The sequence below is a fragment of the Zootoca vivipara genome, chromosome 2, assembly GCF_963506605.1.
Source record: "Zootoca vivipara chromosome 2, rZooViv1.1, whole genome shotgun sequence".
Lineage (NCBI taxonomy): Eukaryota > Metazoa > Chordata > Lepidosauria > Squamata > Lacertidae > Zootoca > Zootoca vivipara.
Genome location: NC_083277.1, coordinates 2,978,238 through 3,001,340, shown reverse-complemented (window position 1 = coordinate 3,001,340; position 23,103 = coordinate 2,978,238). Strand labels below are relative to the sequence as shown.

The window sequence follows — 23,103 nt, the reverse complement described above, 5'->3', positions numbered from 1 at the left end:
ACAGGGAACAAAACAGGGCCTACTTGGTAGCGACGCCCACCCTGTTGAACGCCCTCCCATCAGATATCAAGGAAAAAAACAACTATCTCACTTTTAGAACACATCTGAAGGCAGCCCTGTTTAGGGAATTTATTAATGTTTGATTCTATTTTTAATATTTTGCTGGGAGCCGCCCAGAGTGCCTGGGGAATCCCAGTCAGATGGGTGGGTATAAATAAATAAATAAATATCCAATTGAATAACAATCCCTTAGCAAAGGCGTCATGGACTTTGAAGAAGCACAAACTCCAGACGAAAGGGACAAACAAGCTATGAGGAAAGGACGTTTGGTAAACTCTCATTGTGATTAACTCCGACCCAGAAACCTATGTCCCCACTGTGGAAAGATGTGTGGATCCAGAATTGGACTCTACTGTCACTTATGGACACACTGTTAAGATCATGTTCATGGAAGACAATCTTACTCGGCTACGAGGATTCGCAAAAGAAGAAGACCCAACATGAATAAATGGTTCAAACAGCAGTTTCACACCTCCAACGTCTAGCAGCCAAGAGGGATAAAAATCTGCCCTTACCTAAATAGGCCACCATCTCATAATTCTCCTCCATGACTTCCTTATGCAGAGCTCTTTGGCCTGGATCCAGCAGAGCCCACTCCTCCTCCGTGAAAAACACAGCCACCTCCTCAAAGGTCAAGAGGGCCTGGAAGAAGATGAGGAAGAAGAAGAAAACAGCTTCTCTTAGATCCCCCTCATCCTCACTCAACACAGAGGGAAGCTGGATTGTCCCACCTGCCTCTCTTCTCTCCTACCCAATTCCCTGATGCTCTTTCGCTACCTGAGGAAGCTGCCTGGCTCCTCTTTCCACTCCACCTTTAAGAAGAGACGGTCCAAACGATGGTGCCTCTGAGGCCATTGCACTGCCTGTAGGTGATTTGGAGGAGGTGTAAAATGGGCCACTTCTGGGACTCTCAGCTGTTGCCACAATGCATTTCAATGCAGGGAGCAGCTCTTTAAGAAGAACAATGAAAAAATTATTATTATTATTAACTTAATTTATATACCGCCCTATACCCAGAGCCTGGGGGGAGCCATGGGGGGGGGCAGCAGTGAGAAGGGAGATGGAAACTGTTAAACAGAGAGTAGGTGGAATGGGGCTGCCACCCCTTTGAACGGACAAGGACTGGCTTCTGAGTCAACATGCACAGGGTGGGGCTGCAAATCCCTTTTTGGGGGGAGCAGCCTTTTCTGGTTCGTCTCAAGTGTCTTCGCCCCCTCCCCCCACCATGGTGATCTCTGCGCTTCAAAAAGGATCTTGCAATGCAAACCCTGTTGGGGGAGGGCAACCCCACTTTGCAACAGGGTCGGCTGCATCCAGCCTCCCCCCCCCATGATTACCACAGGGGAAAGGCGGAGCCCCTCCCTGCTTTCCTTTCCTCACCCCCCCCCCCAAAAAAAATCCTCTCGCCTCCTTTCCCAGCTGCCCTGTTTGTAGATTCCGGGAGAGGGAAAGCAAATCCTTCTCCCACCCCCATCCCCAAATATGCGGCACCTCTTTCTCCTCTTCTCCAAGTCCGCTTCTCTTCCGGGAATATTGTCTCTCCCGTCACTACGCAATAAAAACCCCTTCCTGCCTCTCTAGGAAGCGGAGCTTATTGACCCAGAGGGAGGGGGAGGGGGAAGAGATTCCCCTCCCCCTCCCCCTCCCTGCAAACAGAAATGCCCTTCCTAGCCTACAAGCTCTATATTCCCAGTTATTTAGTGAGAAATTCATGGGTTCGATTCTTGCAAGCCGCAATTATAGACGACACCCCCCCCCCCATGTCTGAAAAGCCTCCTCCTGGGAAGGGGTTCAGAGCAGTAACTTAAGACAAGCCTAAGCTGATGGAGAAAGTTAGGCTTTGTTATGGGGCGCGGGGGGGGGGGTGCAGCTCAGGGTCAGAGCAGTATAGAATAGATACTTTATTGTCATTGTACATAGTACAACGCAATTGCATGCCATCCCATTAAAAAACAACAACCCCACAATTACAGACACAGACACACACACAGACACAGACACACACCCATCACAACTCCCCGGGATCATATTATTTAGTTACAGCATTTATGGTAACTTATAGCTCTTGGATAGAAACTGTTTTTAAATCTATTTGTTCTTGATTTAATTGTTCTGCATCTCTTGCCCGAAGGCAACGGTGCAAAAAGACTATATCCTGGATGAGATGAATCCTGTAAAATATTATTTGCTTTTTTATATAAAGATATCTTATTGGTTTTATAACAAATACAAAAATATTGAAACACATAGATAAAAGAAAAAGAAAAGGGCAAAAAACAAAAAATAAGAAAAAGAAAAGAAAAAACATAGAAAAACAATTACTTATTCACATTAGAGCTGACGTATCATCAATCTTTGGTTTCCTTAACAATATAAAGCTCCAATGTACTTTCTTACTCTATTGACTTCCTCCTCCCCCCTTCCACGTTTCTATTTATAACTAATATAATATTATTTGCTTTTTTTAAGGCAACGGGAGTTGTATAGTTATTCCAGAGATGGGAGAGGATGGCTTTAATCTTTTGGGCTGTGGTTATGACCTTCTGGAGCACTTTCCTATCCATGACTGTGCAGCTGGAAAACCAAGCAGAGATACAGTATGTAAGAACGCTCTCTATGGAGCCTCGGTAGGAGGACACCAGCAGCCTCTCACTCAGCTTGTTCTTTTTAAAAAAAAGTCTAAGGAAATATATTCTCTGCTGGGCCTTCTTCACCAGAGCAGTGGTAATCGCACTCCAGGTCATACTCTGCTCGATGGTAACACCCAAAAACTTAAATACAGCCACCCTCTTCGCCAATATACAGGGGCTGAATGTCCGCTGAATGGTTATTATAACCATATTTGACCCCATATTCTACGCTTCAATCTAAAGAATAAATGTCCTTTCTGTTCACAGCAGCTAGACTACAGTCATTGCCCATGATGGAAGGCAATCTCTAAAATAACAATAGAGGCTTGGATTAATAACATCTGGACCATCAAGTCCAGCTGGGGAGGGGGCAGTTTAAGGATTAAGTTTAGGACGGTTTAAGGATTACTTTTCAGTCTTTCTGTGTTTTCATTGTTCCTTTATTGCAATTACAAAAATGGGCTTTCTGCTGTTGTTCTTATAACAGGGGGGTGGACTAGAATAATCCTTGGAGTCCCTTTCAACTCTACAGTTACAGGATTCCAGAGCCTATCCAGCTTCCTAAACACCACTGTTGTGTTCTACTTTTCACAACTCTCCATTCACAATTCTCTTTGCAAAGACCAAATATCAACGGACACTCCTTGACAGTACATGGTATCTTTCATTTAACTTACTATTATGAGACATTGCCCTTGTTGCTTTAATACATGTACAACATTCCATACAAACACCAAAACATAAAACAAACTCCATGCATTTACAATGCATTTTCCATATAAGAGTTTGTTGGTATGAGAGACAAGTGAATTCTATTGGGGAAACCTGGCACTCTCTATAAAACTGATTGGGTTCTTCACTGTGGGAGTCCATAGGTGTTAATTAAGAACTCCATTATAACTGAAATGCTTTCCACACTCTTAATATTTTTTAAAAAATAATATCTTTATTGATTAAAAATTTAAGACAAGAACAAAAACACACAACATACAATTACATACACACATATAAGCCTTACATATGACCAACAAACATATAAAACATAAACACTGCCAGATTCTCCAATCTGCTAACAATTCCTATTAAACAATAACCAATAACCTTATTTCATTTTAAGCTTCTAATCTATGATTCAAACTTTCAGCTGACCTCCAATTAAACTCGCTGTAATTTATCTGCTGTCTAAGTATTTTCACACGTTTCGTAAGTTTATTACCCTTTATTTTTCCCTTTATCTCTAAATCTTTATCTCTAAATCTGATATTCATTTGTAATAAAAATTGATGTTATACCAGGTTCAGTATAGTTCTGCCAGAGGAGTTTCTTTTATATTATTATTATTTAAATATTCTTTAAATACTCCCCATTCCTAATTGACTTCTTGTTTCATCTGCCCTCTCACTCTGCCTGTTGTTTTTGCAAGCTGCATATATTCTACCATTAATACTTGCCAGTCCATTATCGTGGGTACTATTTTGTTTTTCCAGTTTCTTGCTATTATGATTCTCCCTGCCACTACTCCATACATGAACAATGTTTTCTTTGATCTTCCTATTTCCTTTGGCAAGAGACTGAGCAAGAATACCTCTGGGGTTTTTTTTTTTTTTTTGAAGTTGTATTTCAGTAGTTTCTTTAGTTCTTCATATATATATCATTCCAGAGTTTACTGCACAACGATGGTTTCAGCCTTCATGTGTTTTCATTGTTCCATTATTGCAATTAGAAAAATGGGTTTTATGCTAACGTTCTTATAACAGGTAATTGGACTAGAAGACCCTTGCCTTTCAACTTTACAGTTCAAGGACTCTAGAACCAATCCTTCGTCCTAAAATCTCTATAAAACCGATTGGGTTCTTCCCTGTGGGAGTCCGTAGGTGTTAAGAACTCAATTATAACTGAAACGCTTTCCACACTCCTGATATTTAAACTGTTGCTTCTCTGTGAGATCGTTGGTGTTTTCTAAAAGTTACACCTTAGAAACATCACCTTGCCGACAAAGGTCCGTATAGTTAAAGCTATGGTTTTCCCAGTAGTGATGTATGGAAGTGAGAGCTGGACCATAAAGGCTGATCGCCGAAGAATTGATGCTTTTGAATTGTGGTGCTGGAGGAGACTCTTGAGAGTCCCATGGACTGCAAGAAGATCAAACCTATCCATTCTTAAGGAAATCAGCCCTGAGTGCTCCCTGGAAGGACAGATCGTGAAGCTGAGGCTCCAATACTTTGGCCACCTCATGAGAAGAGAAGAATCCTTGGAAAAGACCCTGATGTTGGGAAAGATTGAGGGCACTAGGAGAAGGGGACGACAGAGGACAAGATGGTTGGACAGTGTTCTCGAAGCTACGAACATGAGTTTGACCAAACTGCAGGAGGCAGTGCAAGACAGGAGTGCCTGGCGTGCTATGGTCCATGGGGTCACGAAGAGTCGGACATGACTAAACAACTAAACAACAACAAGAGTTACACCATTACAGAAGTACTTCCCACAATCCAAACATTTAAATGGTTTCCCCCCCTGTATGGGTTCGTTGATGTACGATAAGATTTCCTTTGTGACTAAAGCTCTTTCCACACTCTGTACATCTAAAGGGTTTCTCCCCTGTGTGAATTCGTAGATGTACAGTAAGTTTCCCATTTCCTCTGAAACCCTTCCCACACTCCATACATCTATATGGTTTCTCCTCTGTGTGGGTTCGTTGATGTACAGTAAGGCTTGCACTCTGACTGAATCCCTTTCCACACTCCAAACATTTATATGGTTTCTCCCCTGTATGAGTTCGTTGATGCATTGTAAGCTTTCCCCTATCACTGAAGTTCTTTCCGCACTCCATACATCTGAATGGTTTTTCCCCTGTGTGAGTTCGTTGATGTAGTCTAAGTGCTGAACGAGCAGCGAAGCTCTTTCCACATTCCATACATTTAAATGGTTTCTCCCCTGTATGAGTTCGTTTATGTTGGGTAAGGTTTGCACTCTGCCTGAAGCTCTTTCCACACTCCATACATCTAAAGGGTTTCTCCCCTGTGTGGGTTCGCAGATGTTCAGTAAGCTTCCTATTTTCTCTGAAACCCTTCCCACACTCCATACATCTATATGGTTTCTCCTCTGTGTGGGTTCGCAGATGTACAGTAAGTTTTCCATTTTCTCTGAAGCACTTCCCACAATTCATACATCTAACGGGTTTTTCCCCTGTGTGAGTTCGTTGATGTCTTCTAAGTGCTGAAACTTCACTGAAACCTTTCCCACACTCTGTACATCTATATGGTTTCTCTCCTGTGTGAATTCGTTGATGACCTCTAAGAACTCTACTCTCAAAGAAGCTCTTTCCACAATCCTTACATGTAAATGGTTTCTCCCCTGTGTGAATCAGTTGATGCCTAGTAAGTTTTCTACCTTCATTGAAACCCATCCCACAATCCATACATTTAAATGGTTTCTCCCCTGTGTGAATCCGTCGATGTCTAGTAAGGGTTCCACTGTGACTGAAGCCCTTCCCACAATCCATACACCAAAATGGTTTCTCCCCTGTGTGAGTCCGTTGATGTCGAGTAAGGGTTCCACTGTCACTGAAGCCCTTCCCACAATCCATACACCAAAATGGTTTCTCCCCTGTGTGAATCAGTTGATGCCTAGTAAGTTTTGTACCTTCATTGAAACCCATCCCACAATCCATACATTTAAATGGTTTCTCCCCTGTGTGAATCCGTCGATGTCTAGTAAGGGTTCCACTGTCACTGAAGCCCTTCCCACAATCCATACACCAAAATGGTTTCTCCCCTGTGTGAGTCCGTTGATGTCGAGTATAATTTCCACTCTGACTGAAACTCTTTCCACACTCCATACATTTAAAGGGTTTCTCTCCTGTGTTAGTTTGTAGATGTGTGCTAAGGTGTTCACTCGCATGGAAGTACTTCACAGATGGCCCCTCAAAATTCTGATAATCTTCTCCATCATCTGGTTGAAAGTTGGGGAAAAGAAAATATTGTTACTGTATATTCCTGCGTATAAGACTACCGTACTTTTTAACCCAGGAAAATCTTCTCAAAAGTCGGGGGTCATCTTATACACCGGGTCTTATTTCTTATACGGCGAGTATATCCCAAACTCTATATTTTAACTGGAAAAGTTGGGGGTCGTCTTATACGCCAGTCGTCTTATACGCCGTAATATACGGTACTTGTTAAGGAAGAAAACAAGAGAAATTAAGACGCAGCAAGACCAATCAGCCCTTTCTATCCTTTTAACACATCCAGCATTCCTCCCTCTCCCATGTACCACATTTTTAGGAAAGGAAAGGAAATCTGAAAATAATATCAAGAACTCTTAGTATCCAGTTCTACCATAAAAGCCCATGAAACATGAGCACCAATAGAAACCTTCTATGCTGAGGTGAGGCATCTACAGCCCTCCAGATGTGGTTGGACTCTAAGTAGCATCAACCCAAGTAAAGATGGCCAACGATCAGGGATGGTGCGAGTTGCAGTGCAGCAACATCTGGAGGGAACACTTTCTCCATCTTCCTCCTCCTCTGAAATTGCTACGCCTCTGCATTCAGTTTTCTCCGTCCTCCCTCATCTGTAATATCTCACTGATACATTCCACATCACCTAAACCTGCACAGGATGCTGGAAAAGATGGGCCCTTGTTCTGATCCAAAAGGGCTCTCTTTATATTCCTTCACACTGAAAGGAAACACACAAGGTACAGCCTCACAGCAAAGTGGAAGTATGTACCTCTCAATTGGTCCAGGACAACATCCCTGTATTTTTCTGTTCCATGCGAGGAGATGAGCTCAGACTTGAGTATCAGAGTCTCTGCTATGAGGAATAAGTAAAACAGAAGTGTTGTTTATGTCATATGTGACTGTAAAACTACTCAAAAATATTAATCTTGTGAAGTAAACAGCAAAGTATCTGGTGGCCCATTAAAAGCTAATAAATGACGTGGACCAGGAAACCTCATGCCACCATTTTTACCTTGTGAGTCTCTCTGTATATTATACATAGGTTTGTACAATGTTGCTATAAACTACAATCCTCAACATCAACTTCGTTGGACTTGTCATGTTGTTCGGATGCCTGATCATCATATTTGAAAGCAACTACTCTATTCCCAACTTAAGAATGGAAATTGATGTACCGGTGGATGTACCTCTCAAGGCAAATCTAAAAAATGCATAGAAGCGCATAAAATTGGGAAATATTGGCCTGCGAGCGCTCCCTCACTGTGAGATGAGGTTACAGGGAACCAGGAAGAGGAACTTCTCAGTAGCGGCACCCACCTTGTTGAACGCCCTCTCATCAGATGTCAAGGAAATAAACAACTATCTGACATTTAGAAGACATCTGAAGGCAGCCCTGTTTAGGGAAGTTATTAATGCTTGATTCTATTTTTAATATTTTGCTGGAAGCCACCCAGAGTGGCTGGGGAAATAAATAAATAAATAAACAAATAAATAAATATCCAATTGAAGAACAATCCTTTAGCAAAGGCATCATGGACTTTGAAGAAGCACAAACTCCAGACGAAAGGGAGAAACAAGCTATGAGGAAAGCACATTTGGTAAACTCTCATTGTGATTAACTCCGACCCAGAAACCTATGTCCCCACTGCGGAAAGATGTGTGGATCCAGAAATGGACTCTACTGTAACTTACGGACACACTGTTAAGACCATGTTCATGGAAGACAATCTTACTCGGCTATGAGGATTCGCCAAAGAAGAAGACACAGCATGAATAAATGGCTCAAACAGCAGATTCACTCTTTCAATGTTTAGCAGCCAAGAGGGATAACATTCTTCTCTTACCTAAAGAGGCCACCATCTCATAATTCTCCTCCATGACTTCCTTGTGCAAAGCTCTTTGGCCTGGATCCAGCAGAGCCCACTCCTTCTCCGTGAAAAATACAGCCACCTCCTCAAAGGTCAAGAGGGCCTGGAAGAAGAGGAAGAAAACAGAGCTTCTCTTAGATCCCCCTCATCCCCACTCAACACAGAGGGAAGCTGGGTTGTCCCATCTGTGCCTCTTCCCTCCTACCTGCTCCCGTTGCTCTTTCGCTACCTGAGGAAGCTGTCTGGCTCCTCTTTCTCCTCCATCTTTAAGAAGAGACCGTTCAGAGGGTGTCTCAGAGGCCATTGCGTTGCCAGTGGAAAGGACAGAGGAGGAAGTGTAACTGGGCCACTTCTGGGACTCCCTTAGCTGTTGCCACGATGCACTTCAATGCAGGGAGCACCTCTTTAAGAAGAACAATGAAAAAATTATTATTATTATTATTATTATTAACTGAATTTATATACCTATAAATTCCTATACCCGGAGGTCTCGGGGGGGTTCACAGAAAGATGGATTTCATTAGGGTGGGAGACATTTACACAGATAGCATGCCTGTTACAAATTAAAGATACCAATACTAATACTAATACTCATAAATTCTAATTACAAAGGCAGAGAAGTGGAAGGATGTACAGTGGTACTTCAGGTTAAGAACTGAATTCGTTCTGGAGGTCTGTTCTTAACCTGAAACTCTTCTTAACCTGAGGTACCACTTTACCTAATGGGGGGCTCCCACTCCAGCTGCGCCGCCGCCACACGATTTCTGTTCTCATCCTGAAGCAAAGTTCTTAACCTGAGGTACAATTTCTGGGGTAGCGGAGTCTGTAACCTGAAGCGTCTGTAACCTGAGGTACATCTGTAATCCTTTCTATAGGAACGTTATAATAGTATAAGCTGTCTGTCTTTAGAAGACATTCAGCTTCAAATCCCAAACTCTTAATGAGGCTTCCCAAACTCTTAACGAGGGGCTTTTTCATGCTTCAGGGAATGGAAAATGTGCCTCTTCCCTCCAGTTTTGGAGCACAAAAGCAGCACAGCAAACCCTCCCCAACTGCACCCCCCAACATGGGAAACCCAACAAGGTTCTTTCCTTTGTGCCAAAGCAACCTCAGCCTGCCAGACTAGGATTTCTTAAAAGGGAGCTGAGGGGCTTCCCCATTCCCAAGAAGCAAATTATTGTTTCCTTTTGCTTCCTTCTCACATCAGCCTCTTTCTTACTAAGGAAGCTCCGGAGGCCGATGTCCCTTGACACCCCCCATCTCTCCCCCCCTAATTCGAAATCTCCTCCCTCTCTCCCAATCCAGAGGCGACTCTGTTCTCCAGCTGCTTCCACTTCCTCTCCCCCTGCTTGACCTCCCAATCTCCGCCCCACTGTGGAAGGGGCTTCAGCAGCAGATTTCGGAGGGGGGTAGATCAGGGTCCTGAAAGAGCTCACCCCCTCCCCTGCCGCAGGAGGCAGACCCTGGGGGGAGCGGTGGGCGGCAGGAGGGGGAAGCGGTGAGAAGGGAGATGGAAGCTATTAAAGAGAGAGGAGCATCACTAGGTGGAATGGGGCTGCCACCCCTTTGAACGAGCTAGGACCTACTTCTGAGTTAACATGCACAGGGTGGGGCTGCAAATCCCTGTTGGGTGGCACCCTTTTGTGGTTCGTGTCAAGTTTCGCCCCCTCCCATCCCCCTCCCCCCACCATGGGAGGCTGGCTTGATCTCTGAGTTTCAAAAAGTTGGGAGGGCAAGGACCCCACTTTGCAACAGGGTGGGCTGCATCCAGTCTTCCCCCACCCCCATGATTCCCACAGGGACAATGCGGAGCCCCTCCCTACTTTCCTTTCTCTCTCCCCCCCCCGCCTCCAATCCTCCCGCCTCCTTTCCCAGCTGCCCTGTTTGTAGATTCAGGGAGAGGGAAAGCGAATCCTTCTCTCACCCCCACCCCAAATAACCCCAAATATGCGGCACCTCTTTCTCCTCTTCTCCAAGTCCGCTTCTCTTCCGGGAATGAGGATGGAGACCCCGCCCCTCCAGATTCCCTCCCCTCCCAATAAAAACTTCCTGCCTCTCTAGGAAGCGGAGCTCATTGACCCAGAGTAAGGGGGAGGGGTAGGAGACCCGCCTCCCGCTCCCTGCAAACAGGAATTCCCTTCCAGGCCTGGAAGCTCTGTATCCCCGTTGATTTAGGGAGAAATTCATGGGTTCGATTTTTGCAAACGGCAATGAAAGACGAACCCCCCCCCCCATGTCTGAAAAGCCTCCTCCTGGGAAGGGGTTCAGAGCAGTAACTTAAGACAAGCCTAAGCTGATGGAGAAAGTTAGGCTTTGTTATGGGGCGGGGGTGTGTGCAGCTCAGGGTCAGAGCAGTTGCTTTGCATGCAGAAGGTCTCATTCTTACTTTCACGTTTGGTGGGAGTGTAGCACTGTAGCATGGTCCATATCTTCTGGGGAAGAGCTTTTTATCTGACCTCCAAAATCTCTAAACAATCGATCCGTCCTTATTTAGTATGCCTTATAGAATAGAATAGAAACAAAACTTTATTGTCATTGTACATAGTACAACGAAATTGCATGCCGTCCCATAAAAAAACAAAATAAAAACAATTACAGACACACACACACCCGTCACAACTCCCCAGGATCATACGGTATTATTTAGTTACAGCATTTAAGATGGTTATAGCTCTTGGATAGAAACTTTTTAAATCTATTCGTTCTTGATTAAATTGTTCTGCATCTCTTGCCCGAAGGTAACGGTGCAAAAAGACTATATCCTGGATGAGATGAATCCTGTAAAATATTATTTGCTTTTTTAAGGCAACGGGAGTTGTATAGTTATTCCAGAGATGGGAGAGGATGGCTTTTAATCTTTTGGGCTGTGGTTATGACCTTCTGGAGCACTTTCCTATCCATGACTGTGCAGCTGGAAAACCAAGGAGAGATACAGTATGTAAGAACGCTCTCTATGGAGCCTCGGTAGGAGGACACCAGCAGCCTCTCACTCAGCTTGTTCTTTTTTTAAAAAAAAGTCTGAGGAAATATATTCTCTGCTGGGCCTTCTTCACCAGAGCAGTGGTAATCGCGCTCCAGGTCATACTCTGCTCGATGGTAACACCCAAGTACGTAAATACAGTCACCCTCTCCACCAATATACAGGGGCTGAATGTCCACTGAATGGTTATAATAAGCATATTTGACCCTATATTCTACGCTTCGATCTAAATAATAAATGTCCTTTCGGTTTACAGCAGCTAAACTACAGTCATTGACCATGATGGAAGACATCCTCTAAAACAGGAGTCCCCAAACTAAGGCCCGGGGGCCGGATGCGGCCGAATCGCCTTCTCAATCCGGCCCACGGACGGTCCAGGAACCAGCATGTTTTTACATGAGTAGAATGTGTTCTTTTATTTAAAATGCCTCTCTGTGGGGCATAGGAATTCATTCATTTTTCTCTCTTTTTTCCAAAATATAGTCCGGCCCCCCATGAGGTCTGAGGGACGGTGGACCGCCCCCCTGCTGAAAAAGTTTGCTGACCCCTGCTCTAAAATAACAATAGAGGCTTGGATTAATAACATCTGGACCATCAAGTCCAGCTGGGTAGGGGGCAGTTTAAGGATTAAGTTTAGGACGGTTTAAGGATTACTTTTCAGTCTTTCTGTGTTTTCATTGTTCCTTTATTGCAATTACAAAAATGGGCTTTCTGCTGCTGTTCTTATAACAGGGAGGTGGACTAGAATAATCATTGGAGTCCCTTTCAACTCTACAGTTACAGGATTCCAGAGCCTATCCTGCTTCCTAAACACCACTGTTGTGTTCTGCTTTTCACAACTCTCCATTCCTAACTCTGTCTGGCAAAGATCAAATATCAACGGACTCTCAGTACATGTTCACTGACAATGAGAACTCCAGGGTCACATTCTGCACATCCCTAACAGTGCATTGTATCTTTCATTTAACTTACTACCGTATTATGAGACATTGCCCTCGTTGCTTTAATACATGTATGTACAACATTCCATACAAACACCAAAACATAAAACACACTCCATGCATTTACAATGCGTTTTCCATATAAGAGTTTGTTGGTATGAGAGACAAGTGAACTCTATTGGGGAAACCTGGCACTCTCTATAAAACTGAATGGGTTCTTCCCTGTGAGTCCGTAGGTGTTAATCAAGAACTCCATTGTAACTGAAATGCTTTCCACACTCCTAATATTTAAACTGTTGCTTCTCTGTGAGATCGTTGATGTTTTCTAAGAGTTACACCATTACAGAAGCACTCCCCACAATCCGTACATTCATATGTTTTCTCCCCTGTGAGTTTGTTGATGTACAGTAAGATTTCCTTTGTGACGAAAGCTCTTTCCACACTCTGTACATCTAAAGGGTTTCTCCCCTGTGTGAATTCGTAGATGTATTCTAAAATGTCCACTACGACTGAAACTCTTTCCACACTCCATACATTTAAATGGTTTCTCCCCTGTGTGAATTCGTAGATGTACAGTAAGTTTCCCATTTTCTCTGAAACCCTTCCCACACTCCACACATCTATATGGTTTCTCCTCTGTGTGGGTTCGTAGATGTACAGCAAGTTGTCTATTTTCTCTGAAGCCCTTTCCACACACAATGCATTTAAATGGTTTCTCCCCTGTGTGGATTCGTTGATGTATAGTAAGGCTTGCACTCTGATTGAATATCTTTCCACACTCCAAACATTTATATGGTTTCTCCCCGGTATGAGTTCGTTGATGCATTGTAAGCTTTCCCCTATCACTGAAGCTCTTTCCACACTCCATACATCTGAATGGTTTTTCCCCTGTGTGAGTTCGTTGATGTAGTCTAAGTGCTGAACTAACAGCGAAGCTCTTTCCACATTCCATACATTTAAATGGTTTCTCCCCCGTATGAGTTCGTTTATGTTCAGTAAGGTTTGCACTCTGCCTGAAGCTCTTTCCACACTCCATACATCTAAAGGGTTTCTCCCCTGTGTGAATTCGTAGATGTACATTAAGCTTCCCATTTTCTCTGAAACCCTTCCCACACTCCATACATCTATATGGTTTCTCCTCTGTGTGGGTTCGTAGATGTACAGTAAGTTTCCCATTTTCTCTGAAGCACTTCCCACAATTCATACATCTAAATGGTTTCTCCCCTGTGTGAGTTCTTTGATGTCTTCTAAATGCTGCAACTTCACTGAAACCCTTCCAACATTCCATACATCTATATGGTTTCTCCCCTGTGTGAATTCGTTGATGTGCTCTAAGAACTCTACTCTCAAAGAAGCTCTTTCCACAATCCTTACATGTAAATGGTTTTTCCCCTGTGTGAATCAGTTGATGCCTAGTAAGTTTTCTACCTTCATTGAAACCCATCCCACAATCCATACATTTAAATGGTTTCTCCCCTGTGTGAATCCGTCGATGTCTAGTAAGGGTTCCACTGTCACTGAAGCCCTTCCCACAATCCATACACCAAAATGGTTTCTCCCCTGTGTGAGTCCGTTGATGTCGAGTAAGGGTTCCACCCTGACTGAAACTCTTTCCACACTCCATACATTTAAAGGGTTTCTCTCCTGTGTTAGTTTGTAGATGTTGGCTAAGGTCTTCACTCACACTGAAGTACTTCACAGATGGCCCCTCATAATTCTGATTGTCTTCTTCATCACCTGGTTGAAAGTTGGGGAAAAGAAAATATTGTTATCTATTCAAGGAATAGAACAAGAGAAATTAACACGCAGCAAGACCAATCAGCCCTTTCTATTCTTTTAACACCTCCAGCATTCCTCCCTCTTCCATGTACCACATTTTTAGGAAAGGAAAGGAAATCTGAAAATAATATCAAGAACCCTTAGTATCCAGTTCTACCTTAAAATCCCATGTAACACTGAGCACCAAGAGAAACCTTATATGCTGAGGTGAGGCATCCACGGCCCTCCAGATGTGGTTGGACTCTAAGTAGCATCAACCCAAGTAAAGATAGCCAATGATCAGGGATAGTGAGAGTTGTAGTGCAGCAACATCTGGAGGGAACACTTTCTCAATCTTCTTCCTCCTCTGAAATTGCTACGCCTCTGTATTCAGTTTTCTCCATCCTCCCTCATCTGTAATATCTCACTGATACATTTCAACCAGCTGTACACATCACCTAAACCTGCACCAGGATGCTAGAAAAGATGGGCCCTTGTTCTGATCCAAAAGGGCTCTTTTTATATTCCTACACACTGAAAGGAGACATAAAAAGGTACAGTCTCACAGCAAAGTGGAAGTATGTACCTCTCAATTGGTCCAGGACAACATCCCTGTATTTTTCTGTTCCAAGTGAGGAGATAAGCTCAGACTTGAGTATTAGAGTCTCTGCTATGAGGAATAAGTAAAACAGAAATGGTTTATGTCATATGTGACTGTAAAAATATTCAAAAATATTAATCTTGTGAAACAAACAGCAAAGTATCTGGTGGCCCATTAAAAGCTAATAAATGACGTGGACCAGGAAATTTCATGCCACCATTATTACCCTGTGAGTCTCTTTATAGATTATACACAGGTTATTTTTGGGATTTCCTACCCCAATATCAGCTTATGAAGAGTTACCTATTGACAAAAGTACATTATTGCTATAAACTACAATCCTCAACATCAACTTCGTTGGGCTGGTCATGTTGTTCGGATGCCTGATTATCATATTCGGAAGCAGCTACTCTATTCCCAACTTAAGAATGGAAATTGATGTACCAGTGGATGTACCTCTTAAGGCAAATCTAAAAAAATGCATATAAGCACACAAAATCGGCAAACACTGGCCTGCAAGCACTCCCTCACTGCAAGATGTGAGGTTACAGGGAAACAGGAAGAGGGCCTTCTCAGTAGCGGCACCCACCCTGTTGAACGCCCTCTCATCAGATGTCAAGGAAATAAACAACTATCTGACTTTTCTAAGACATCTGAAGGCAGCCCTGTTTAGGGAATTTATTAATGTTTGATTCTATGTTTAATATTTTCCTGGAAGCTGCCCATAGTGGCTGGGGAAACCCACCCAGATGGGCGGGGTATAAATTAATTAATTAATAAATATTATTATTATTATTTATATTTGGCAAACTCTCATTGTGATTAACCCCCGCCCGGAAACCTATGTCCCCACTGCGGAAAAATGTGTGGATCCAGAATTGGACTCTACAGTCACTTACGGACACACCATTAAGACCATGTTCATGGAAGACAATCTTACTCAGCTACAAGGATTCGCAAAAGAAGAAGACACAGCATGAATAAATGGCTCAAACAGCAGATTCACACCTCCAATGTCTAACAGCCAGGAGGAAAAGAATGTGCCCTTACCTAGAGAGGCCACCAACTCATAATTCTCCCCCATGACTTCCTTGTGCAGAGCTCTTTGGCCTGGATCCAGCAGAGCCCACTCTTCCTCTGTGAAAAACACAGCCACCTCCTCAAAGGTCAAGAGGGCCTGGAAGAAGACGAGGAAGAAGAAAACAGAGCTTCTCTTAGATCTCCATCATCCCCGCTCAACACAGAGGGAAGCTGGGTTGTCCCATCTGTGCCTCTTCCCTCCTCCCTGCTCCCATTGCTCTTTCGCTACCTGAGGAAGCTGCCTGGCTCCTCTTTCCACTCCATCTTTAAGAAGAGACGGTTCAGAGGGTTTACCAGAGGCCATTGCGTTGCCAGTGAAAAGGACGGAGGAGGAGGAGGCGTAAACTGGGCCACTTCTGGGACTCTCTCAGCTGTTGCCACAATGCATTTCGGTGCAGGGAACACCTCTTTAAGAAGAACAATGAAGAAATAATAATAATAATAATAATAATAATAATAATAATAATAATGATTTATATACCGCCCTATACCCAGAGGTCTAAGGGCGGTTCACAGAAGGATGGATTTAATTAAGGTGGGAGACATTTACACAGATAGCATAACTGTAACAAATTACAAATATCATTACTAATAAACCCCAAACTTGTAATGAAGTGCCACATAAAGCATTACGGTTGTCGTAGTATGTTTGTTTGTGGGTCGTAAATTCCTTGACCCAGAGTCTGCTGCCCGGCACTGATTAGCCCGATTTACGATAATAATAATAATAATAATAATAATAATAATAATAATTTATTATTTATACCCCGCCCATCTGGCCGAGTTCCCCCAGCCACTCTGGGCAGCTTATAACAAAATATTAAAATACAGAAATCCATCAAACATTAAAAGCTTCCCTAAACAGGGCTGTCTTGAGATGCCTTCTAAAGGTCTGGTAATTGTTGTTCTATTTGACCTCTAGTGGGAGGGCATTCCACAGGGTGGGTGCCACTACCGAGAAGGCCCTCTGCCTGGTTCCCTGTAACTTGGCTTCTCGTAGCGAGGGAACCGCCAGAAGGCCCTCGCGCTGGACCTCGATCCTGACTGATTTTATGGCTGCCCAACATGTTTCCTCAGCGGCTCTGCTGGTCCTGTAGGAGCTCACCCCTCCCCTGCCATCCAGACTGCCTCCCTGACATAGGAGGCAGAGCCTGGGGGGAGCCATGGGGGGACAGGAGGGGGGCAGCAGTGAGAAGGGAGATGGAGGCTGTTAAACAGAGAGTAGCATCACTAGGTGGAATGGGGCTGCCACCCCCTTTGAATGGAGGACTGACTTCTGAGTCTACATGCACAGAGTGGGGCTGCAAATCCTTTTTGGGGGGGCACCCTTTTCTGGTTAAGCTCAAGTGTCTTCGCTCCCCTCCCCTCCCCCCACCATGGGAGGCTGGCTTGATCTCTGCGCTTCAAAAAGGATCTTGCAATGCAAACCCCGTTGGGAGAGGGGGACCCCACTTTGCAACAGGGTGGGCTCCATGCAGCCTCCCCCCCCCCACTGATTCCCACAGGGGAAAGGCGGAGCCCCTCCCTGCTTTCCTTTCTTCTCTCCCCCCCCCCCAATCCTCCCGCCTCCTTTCCCAGCTGCCCTGTTTGTAGATTCAGGGAGAGGGAAAGCAAATCCTCCCCCCCCAAAAAAATAACCCCCAAATATGCGGCACCTCTTTCTCCTCTTCCTCAAGTCCGCCTCTCTTCTGGGAATGAGGATGGAGACCCCGCCCCTCCAGATTCCCCCCCCCCCAAACGCAATAAAATCCCCTTCCTGCCTCTCTAGGAAGCGGAGCTCATTGACCCTGAGGGAGGGGGAGTGGCAGGTGATCCGCCTCCCCCTCCCTGCAAACAGGAATTCCCTTCAAAGCCTGTAATTCCCGTTTATGTAGGGAGAAATTCATGGGTTCAATTTCTGCAAGCGGCAGCGAAAACACACAGACACACCAATTTCTAAATAGCCTCCTCCAGGGAAGGGGTTTAGAGCAGTAACTTAAGACAACCATAAAAGCTGGTCCAGTGTCATTACGTGTACCTTTAAAAAAAAAATCTGGTGCTGATGGCGAAAGTTAGGCTTTGTTATTGGGGGGGGGGGGTGCAGCTCAGTGGTAGAGCAGTTGCTTGGCATGCAGAAGGTCTCGGGTTCCTATTTTCACATTTGGTGGGAGTGTACCGTGGTCCACACTTTCTGGGGAGAAGTTTTTTTAATGTGACCTCCAAAATCACGGGACAATCTATCCGTCCTAATTCCGGGGAAGACCTGTATTCCTGGGGTGGCAGAGCAGCTCTATATTGCCATTTATTTGGTGAGACGGTTGTGAGTTCCCAGACCCTCCGAATGCCGCCAAGCGTCCTTGTTTTCCAGGGACACTCCTGGGTTTACAGAAGCCACCCTGGTTTCTCATTCAATCCCAGAACGTCCATGTTTTCCATAGGACGTCCCTATTTGTTGTTGTTTAGTCGTTTAGTTGTGTCCGACTCTTCGTGACCCCATGGACCATAGCACGCCAGGCACTCCTGTCTTGCACTGCCTCCCGCAGTTTGGTCAAACTCATGTTCGTAGCTTCGAGAACACTGTCCAACCATCTCGTCCTCTGTCGTCCCCTTCTCCTAGTGCCCTCAATCTTTCCCAACATCAGGGTCTTTTCCAAGGATTCTTCTCTTCTCATGAGGTGGCCAAAGTATTGGAGCCTCAGCTTCACGATCTGTCCTTCCAGGGAGCACTCAGGGCTGATTTCCTTAAGAACGGATAGGTTTGATCTTCTTGCAGTCCATGGGACTCTCAAGCAAGGGCGTAGCCAGGATCAAAACTAGGGGGGGGCAAGCCATGATCATTCAGGGGCGGGGCCACAAAGTGGGAACGTGGGCAGGGCTACAGGGCCAGCTGGCCTGACGACATCGTGGTGGCGGCAGCGGCAGCAGCGGCCACCTTGTGCTTCTGGGGCTGGCAACGGCGGCGGCTACCCTGCTTGGCTGGAGAGGACGGGAGGGTCGGGCAGGCAAGAGGGGGTGACAGGGTGGGCGAGGGCAAGGCAAGGCACGGCCGCAGTCACGACGGCTCCGAGGCGTTGCTGCATATCAGCATAATATTTCAACCATGTTGTGGGTTCAAGCCCCACCTTAGGAAAAAATTCCTGCATTGCAGGGGGTTGGACTAGATGACCCTTGTGGTCCCTTCCGACTACAATTCTATGATTCTATTGATATATTGCCATAGCATATGCATCATTCTGCTTTCTTGAATTGTCCTACTTCTAGGCATAGCAGCCAACTCCTAGAGGCCTAGGTGCCTCCCCCCCCCCCAATTACTAGTAAATACCATATGTGAAAGAGTCATCCCCCCCATGTTGATGGGCTTTCTATGTGGGGCTTATCTGCCCCCCCCCATATTTTATTAATAATGGAAGAGGGAGGGAAGGAAGGAAGAAATAGAGAGAGGGATAACTCACATTTGTGGGTGCCTCTGGGTGACGCTGTGATGCTAGAACTCTGCAGCAAGAGGAAGATACCGGTACACCTGTACAGGAGCCTTGTAAGCAGCTTTCTCTCTGCTTGATTTACAGCAGGCACGTCCAACAGGTAGATTGTGATCTACCAGTAGATCACTGGATGTCTGTGGTAGATCACTGCTAGATCACTGGCACCCCTAAAAAAAGCTCACCCAAATTTTTCCTCCTCCCTAAAGAAAGCTGAACTATGACCTGAAGCCCTAAACAAAAATGGGCCTCCCTCCCTCCTAAAAGAAGCTCAACAAGTTTGACCTAAACCCCCCAAAACAGGGCTTCCCTTCCTTAAAAAAACTCAACAGCTTTGACCTGAACCCCCCCAAAAGGGGGTAGATCACTCCCAGTTTTTAACTCTGTGAGTAGATCAGAGTCTCTTGGGAGGTGGCCACCCCTGATTTACAGTATACAGATGCAGGAGGAGGGGCAGACTGGAACACCAATGCTTTTTATAAACATCACTGTGTCTATCAAAGCTACAGCCCCCCCCTTCTTATTCACTTCCTTTTAGCCTTGCAGGGCCACCTTAGTCAAATTGAATCCTCTGCACCCTCATTAAATCGCCAATAGAACTGTTAATGCGATCCCTGAATGCCCATTAACAACTCCCACTGAATAACAATAGGGTGAATAGGGTGGACCTTGCCTGAAGGGATATTCTGCTCCATTGTCTTAACTGCTTAAGTACTGGTAGCCACTTTGCTTTATTTATTTGATGTGTTTTTGTTACAGCTGTGTTCCCGCCCCCAGCAAGTGGAGAGCTGCTCTTGCTAAAGCAAAGCCCTTTCCACTTCAGTTTTTGGAGGGGCAAAGTATTGGTTATGGTCTGTAAAATACAATAATTGTTTGCTTCTGGGGGGGGCAGCTGCCCCCTCCTGCCCCCCCTGTCTACACCCATGCTCTCAAGAGTCTCCTCCAGCACCATAATTCAAAAGCATCAATTCTTCGGCGATCAGCCTTCTTTATGGTCCAGCTCTCACTTCCATACATCACTACTGGGAAAACCATAGCTTTAACTATACGGACCTTTGTCGGCAAGGTGATGTCTCTGCTTTTTAAGATGCTGTCTAGGTTTGTCATTGCTTTTCTTCCAAGAAGCAGGCGTCTTTTAATTTCGTGACTGCTGTCACCATCTGCAGTGATCAAGGAGCTCAAGAAAGTAAAATCTCTCACTGCCTCCATTTCTTCCCCTTCTATTTGCCAGGAGGTGATGGGACCAGTGGCCATGATCTTGGTTTTTTTGATGTTGAGCTTCAGACCATATTTTGCGCTCTCCTCTTTCACCCTCATTAAAAGGTTCTTTAATTCCTCCTCGCTTTCTGCCATCAAGGTTGTGTCATCTGCATATCTGAGGTTGTTGATATTTCTTCCAGCAACTTAATTCCGGCTTGGGATTCATCTAGTCCAGTCCCTATATCCATTGGATAAATGTTGCAGGGTGTTATGGGACCATAGCTGCCAAGCTATCCCTTTTTTTAAGGGATTTTCTCTTATGCTGAATAGGCTTCCTCGTGAGAAAAGGGAAAACTTGGCAGCTATGTATGGGACCCCTGAACCAAAGATGTAAGTAACTTCTGAAAGCCAGCCCTGTATAGCGAAGCTGTTTAATGTTTTATTATGTTTTTATATATGTTGGAAGGAGGAGAAGAAGATGATGATTAGGTGGCCATATTTCAAAAAGTGAAAACCCGGACACAAAAGCAGTTCAGCTTTTGCTTTAGTTTTGCCCAAAGTTTTAAAAATTATTTTGCAAAAAAATAATAATGAAGTTTTTGAACTATCTTTTAACAAAATCAGCAAAAATGGCAGTGCCGACATGGGACATTTTGCCAATTTTCACCCAGACACTGCTTCCAACTACAGTATTCTGGGCATGTCTGAGAAATTCCAAACCTATGGAAACCCTACTGTTGAATAGGACATCCCTATTCAGAGAAATGCCGGTGGGTATGGGGTGGTCTGGTGTCATTACAATGCGTACCTTTTTTCAAAAACTGGGGGCCAATGGATAAAGTTAGGCTTTGTTATGGGGGGGGGCAGCTCAGTGGCAGAGCAGTTGCTTCACATGCAGAAGGCCTCAGATGCAAAGCTTTGCGTGCAGAAGGAAGACCCAGGTGCAGTCTTAATGTCTTTTTTCTTCTTCAAATAATATTTATTCATTTTATAAGAATGAAAAAATACAAAAACCAAAAAGGAAAAAAAGAGTAACAATAACAACAAAATTTCTTGTTATCTAACTTACTTAACACTATTATATGGACTTCCTCGATTCCCCCCTCACTGGGTCCATTTTTAATCCATCTTTAGCAAATTGCATATTATTTTCCAAATTATTTCATATTATTTTCCAAATTATTTCATATTATTTTCATCTTCCTCTGTTTCATTAACATTTTCCTCTTCATTGTCCCTCAGCATTTCATCAATTATTCCTAACCTACAATTAATTTCCCAACCATCTATCTTCTATTTCACTCCTTACCCTAAAACTAATTCCCAAAAATATCCAATAAATTCAAACATTACTTCTTCTATCCTACCGGTAATAACATTCAAGCACTTACATCTAATTCTAAACACACCCACTCCTGGACTCGGAATCTCCCAGTCGGTTCAGCAAGTTCCATAAAGCAATCCAGTTTCGGTCCATCTTTACCAATCAGAAAACAATATCCATTATTTATTTATTATTTATTATCTATTATCTACCACAGCTTAAGAGGCTTCTGAGAGGCCTCCGGGACACTGCTGCTGCTGCTGCTTCGGTGAGTGCTGGGAAGACCGCTCCCTCCTCCAGCCAACTCCATCAGGCCTAGGGCAGGGTGGGGCCTGCACTCACACATACTCTGAGCAGCTCTCTGCAGCAAGCGGCGAAAAAGATTTTAAATGCTTAGGGGTTGTGACGAAAGTCCTCTACTTTCCGTCTTTATTGTACAACCTACTTCTCAAGTTGTGCAAGGCTTTAATGGGGATATCCTGAGGTAAAGTTCACCTCCCACTATCCCAGTTATTCTCCTTATAAACCCCCTCACAACGCTTGGAGTTTAAAGGTAAAATGTAAGTGCTTCGTGGGGTCACGAAGAGTCGGACACGACTAAACGACTAAACAAACAAACAAACAAGTGCTCTTCCAGCCCAAAACGTGGCACGGTTTCTTTTAAGCTCTGAGGGGAAATATGAGACTATTTTTAATGTACACACCAGTAAGGGGTTCTCCTCACTCGAGCTTTTCCCCCATTTGAAGCTTTCCTCCCACCTGAGGAAACTTTGTGTCACCCTCGAACCAGTCTCCCTCTTCCTCCTCCTCTCGGTGCACTCAAGGGACAACAACCTATCCTTTCTGCCTTAGATAGGGGTTTTGTCCTTTTAATAAGTATCCCCACCAGATGAGCCATAGATACCTCTGCTGGAAAGATCACACAGACGATAGTACGGATGGAACTTTAATTTAACATTTAATGTCTTATGAACTTAACGGTTGCATTCAAGGTTCATGTGTACAAGCATGTGGTTTCAATGGAACTGTTCTTGTTAAACATATCACTTCAAACCTCCCTAATTCCTCACCTAACACTACTCTATAAACCTATTCTACCATCACCCACGCTCACACTCTCCTGCTTCATCTGCCTCTCTCTCCCAACTCTCAACTGTCACTGTCGCGGTCACTCTGACCTGCACATCACCCCCGGACGTTTGACGGTCTATTGGTGATGTGCCTACGACAAACAAATACGTT

General features: G+C 44.4%; 1 protein-coding gene across 1 annotated transcript; it reads right to left on the bottom strand.

Annotated features, from left to right (window-relative positions):
- Positions 1-2,579: 2,579 nt before the first annotated feature.
- Positions 2,580-17,595, bottom strand: LOC118081234 (zinc finger protein 420-like). Its single transcript, XM_060272217.1, has 9 exons — positions 17,535-17,595; positions 16,109-16,286; positions 15,850-15,976; positions 14,785-14,868; positions 12,818-14,177; positions 8,725-8,902; positions 8,496-8,622; positions 7,421-7,504; positions 2,580-6,641 (listed from the first exon to the last, which is right to left on the bottom strand). The coding sequence occupies exons 2-9, from the start codon at positions 16,181-16,183 to the stop codon at positions 5,188-5,190; spliced, it is 3,489 nt and encodes a 1,162-aa protein (XP_060128200.1). The 5' UTR covers positions 16,184-16,286; positions 17,535-17,595; the 3' UTR covers positions 2,580-5,187.
- Between the last annotated feature and the right edge of the window lie 5,508 nt (positions 17,596-23,103).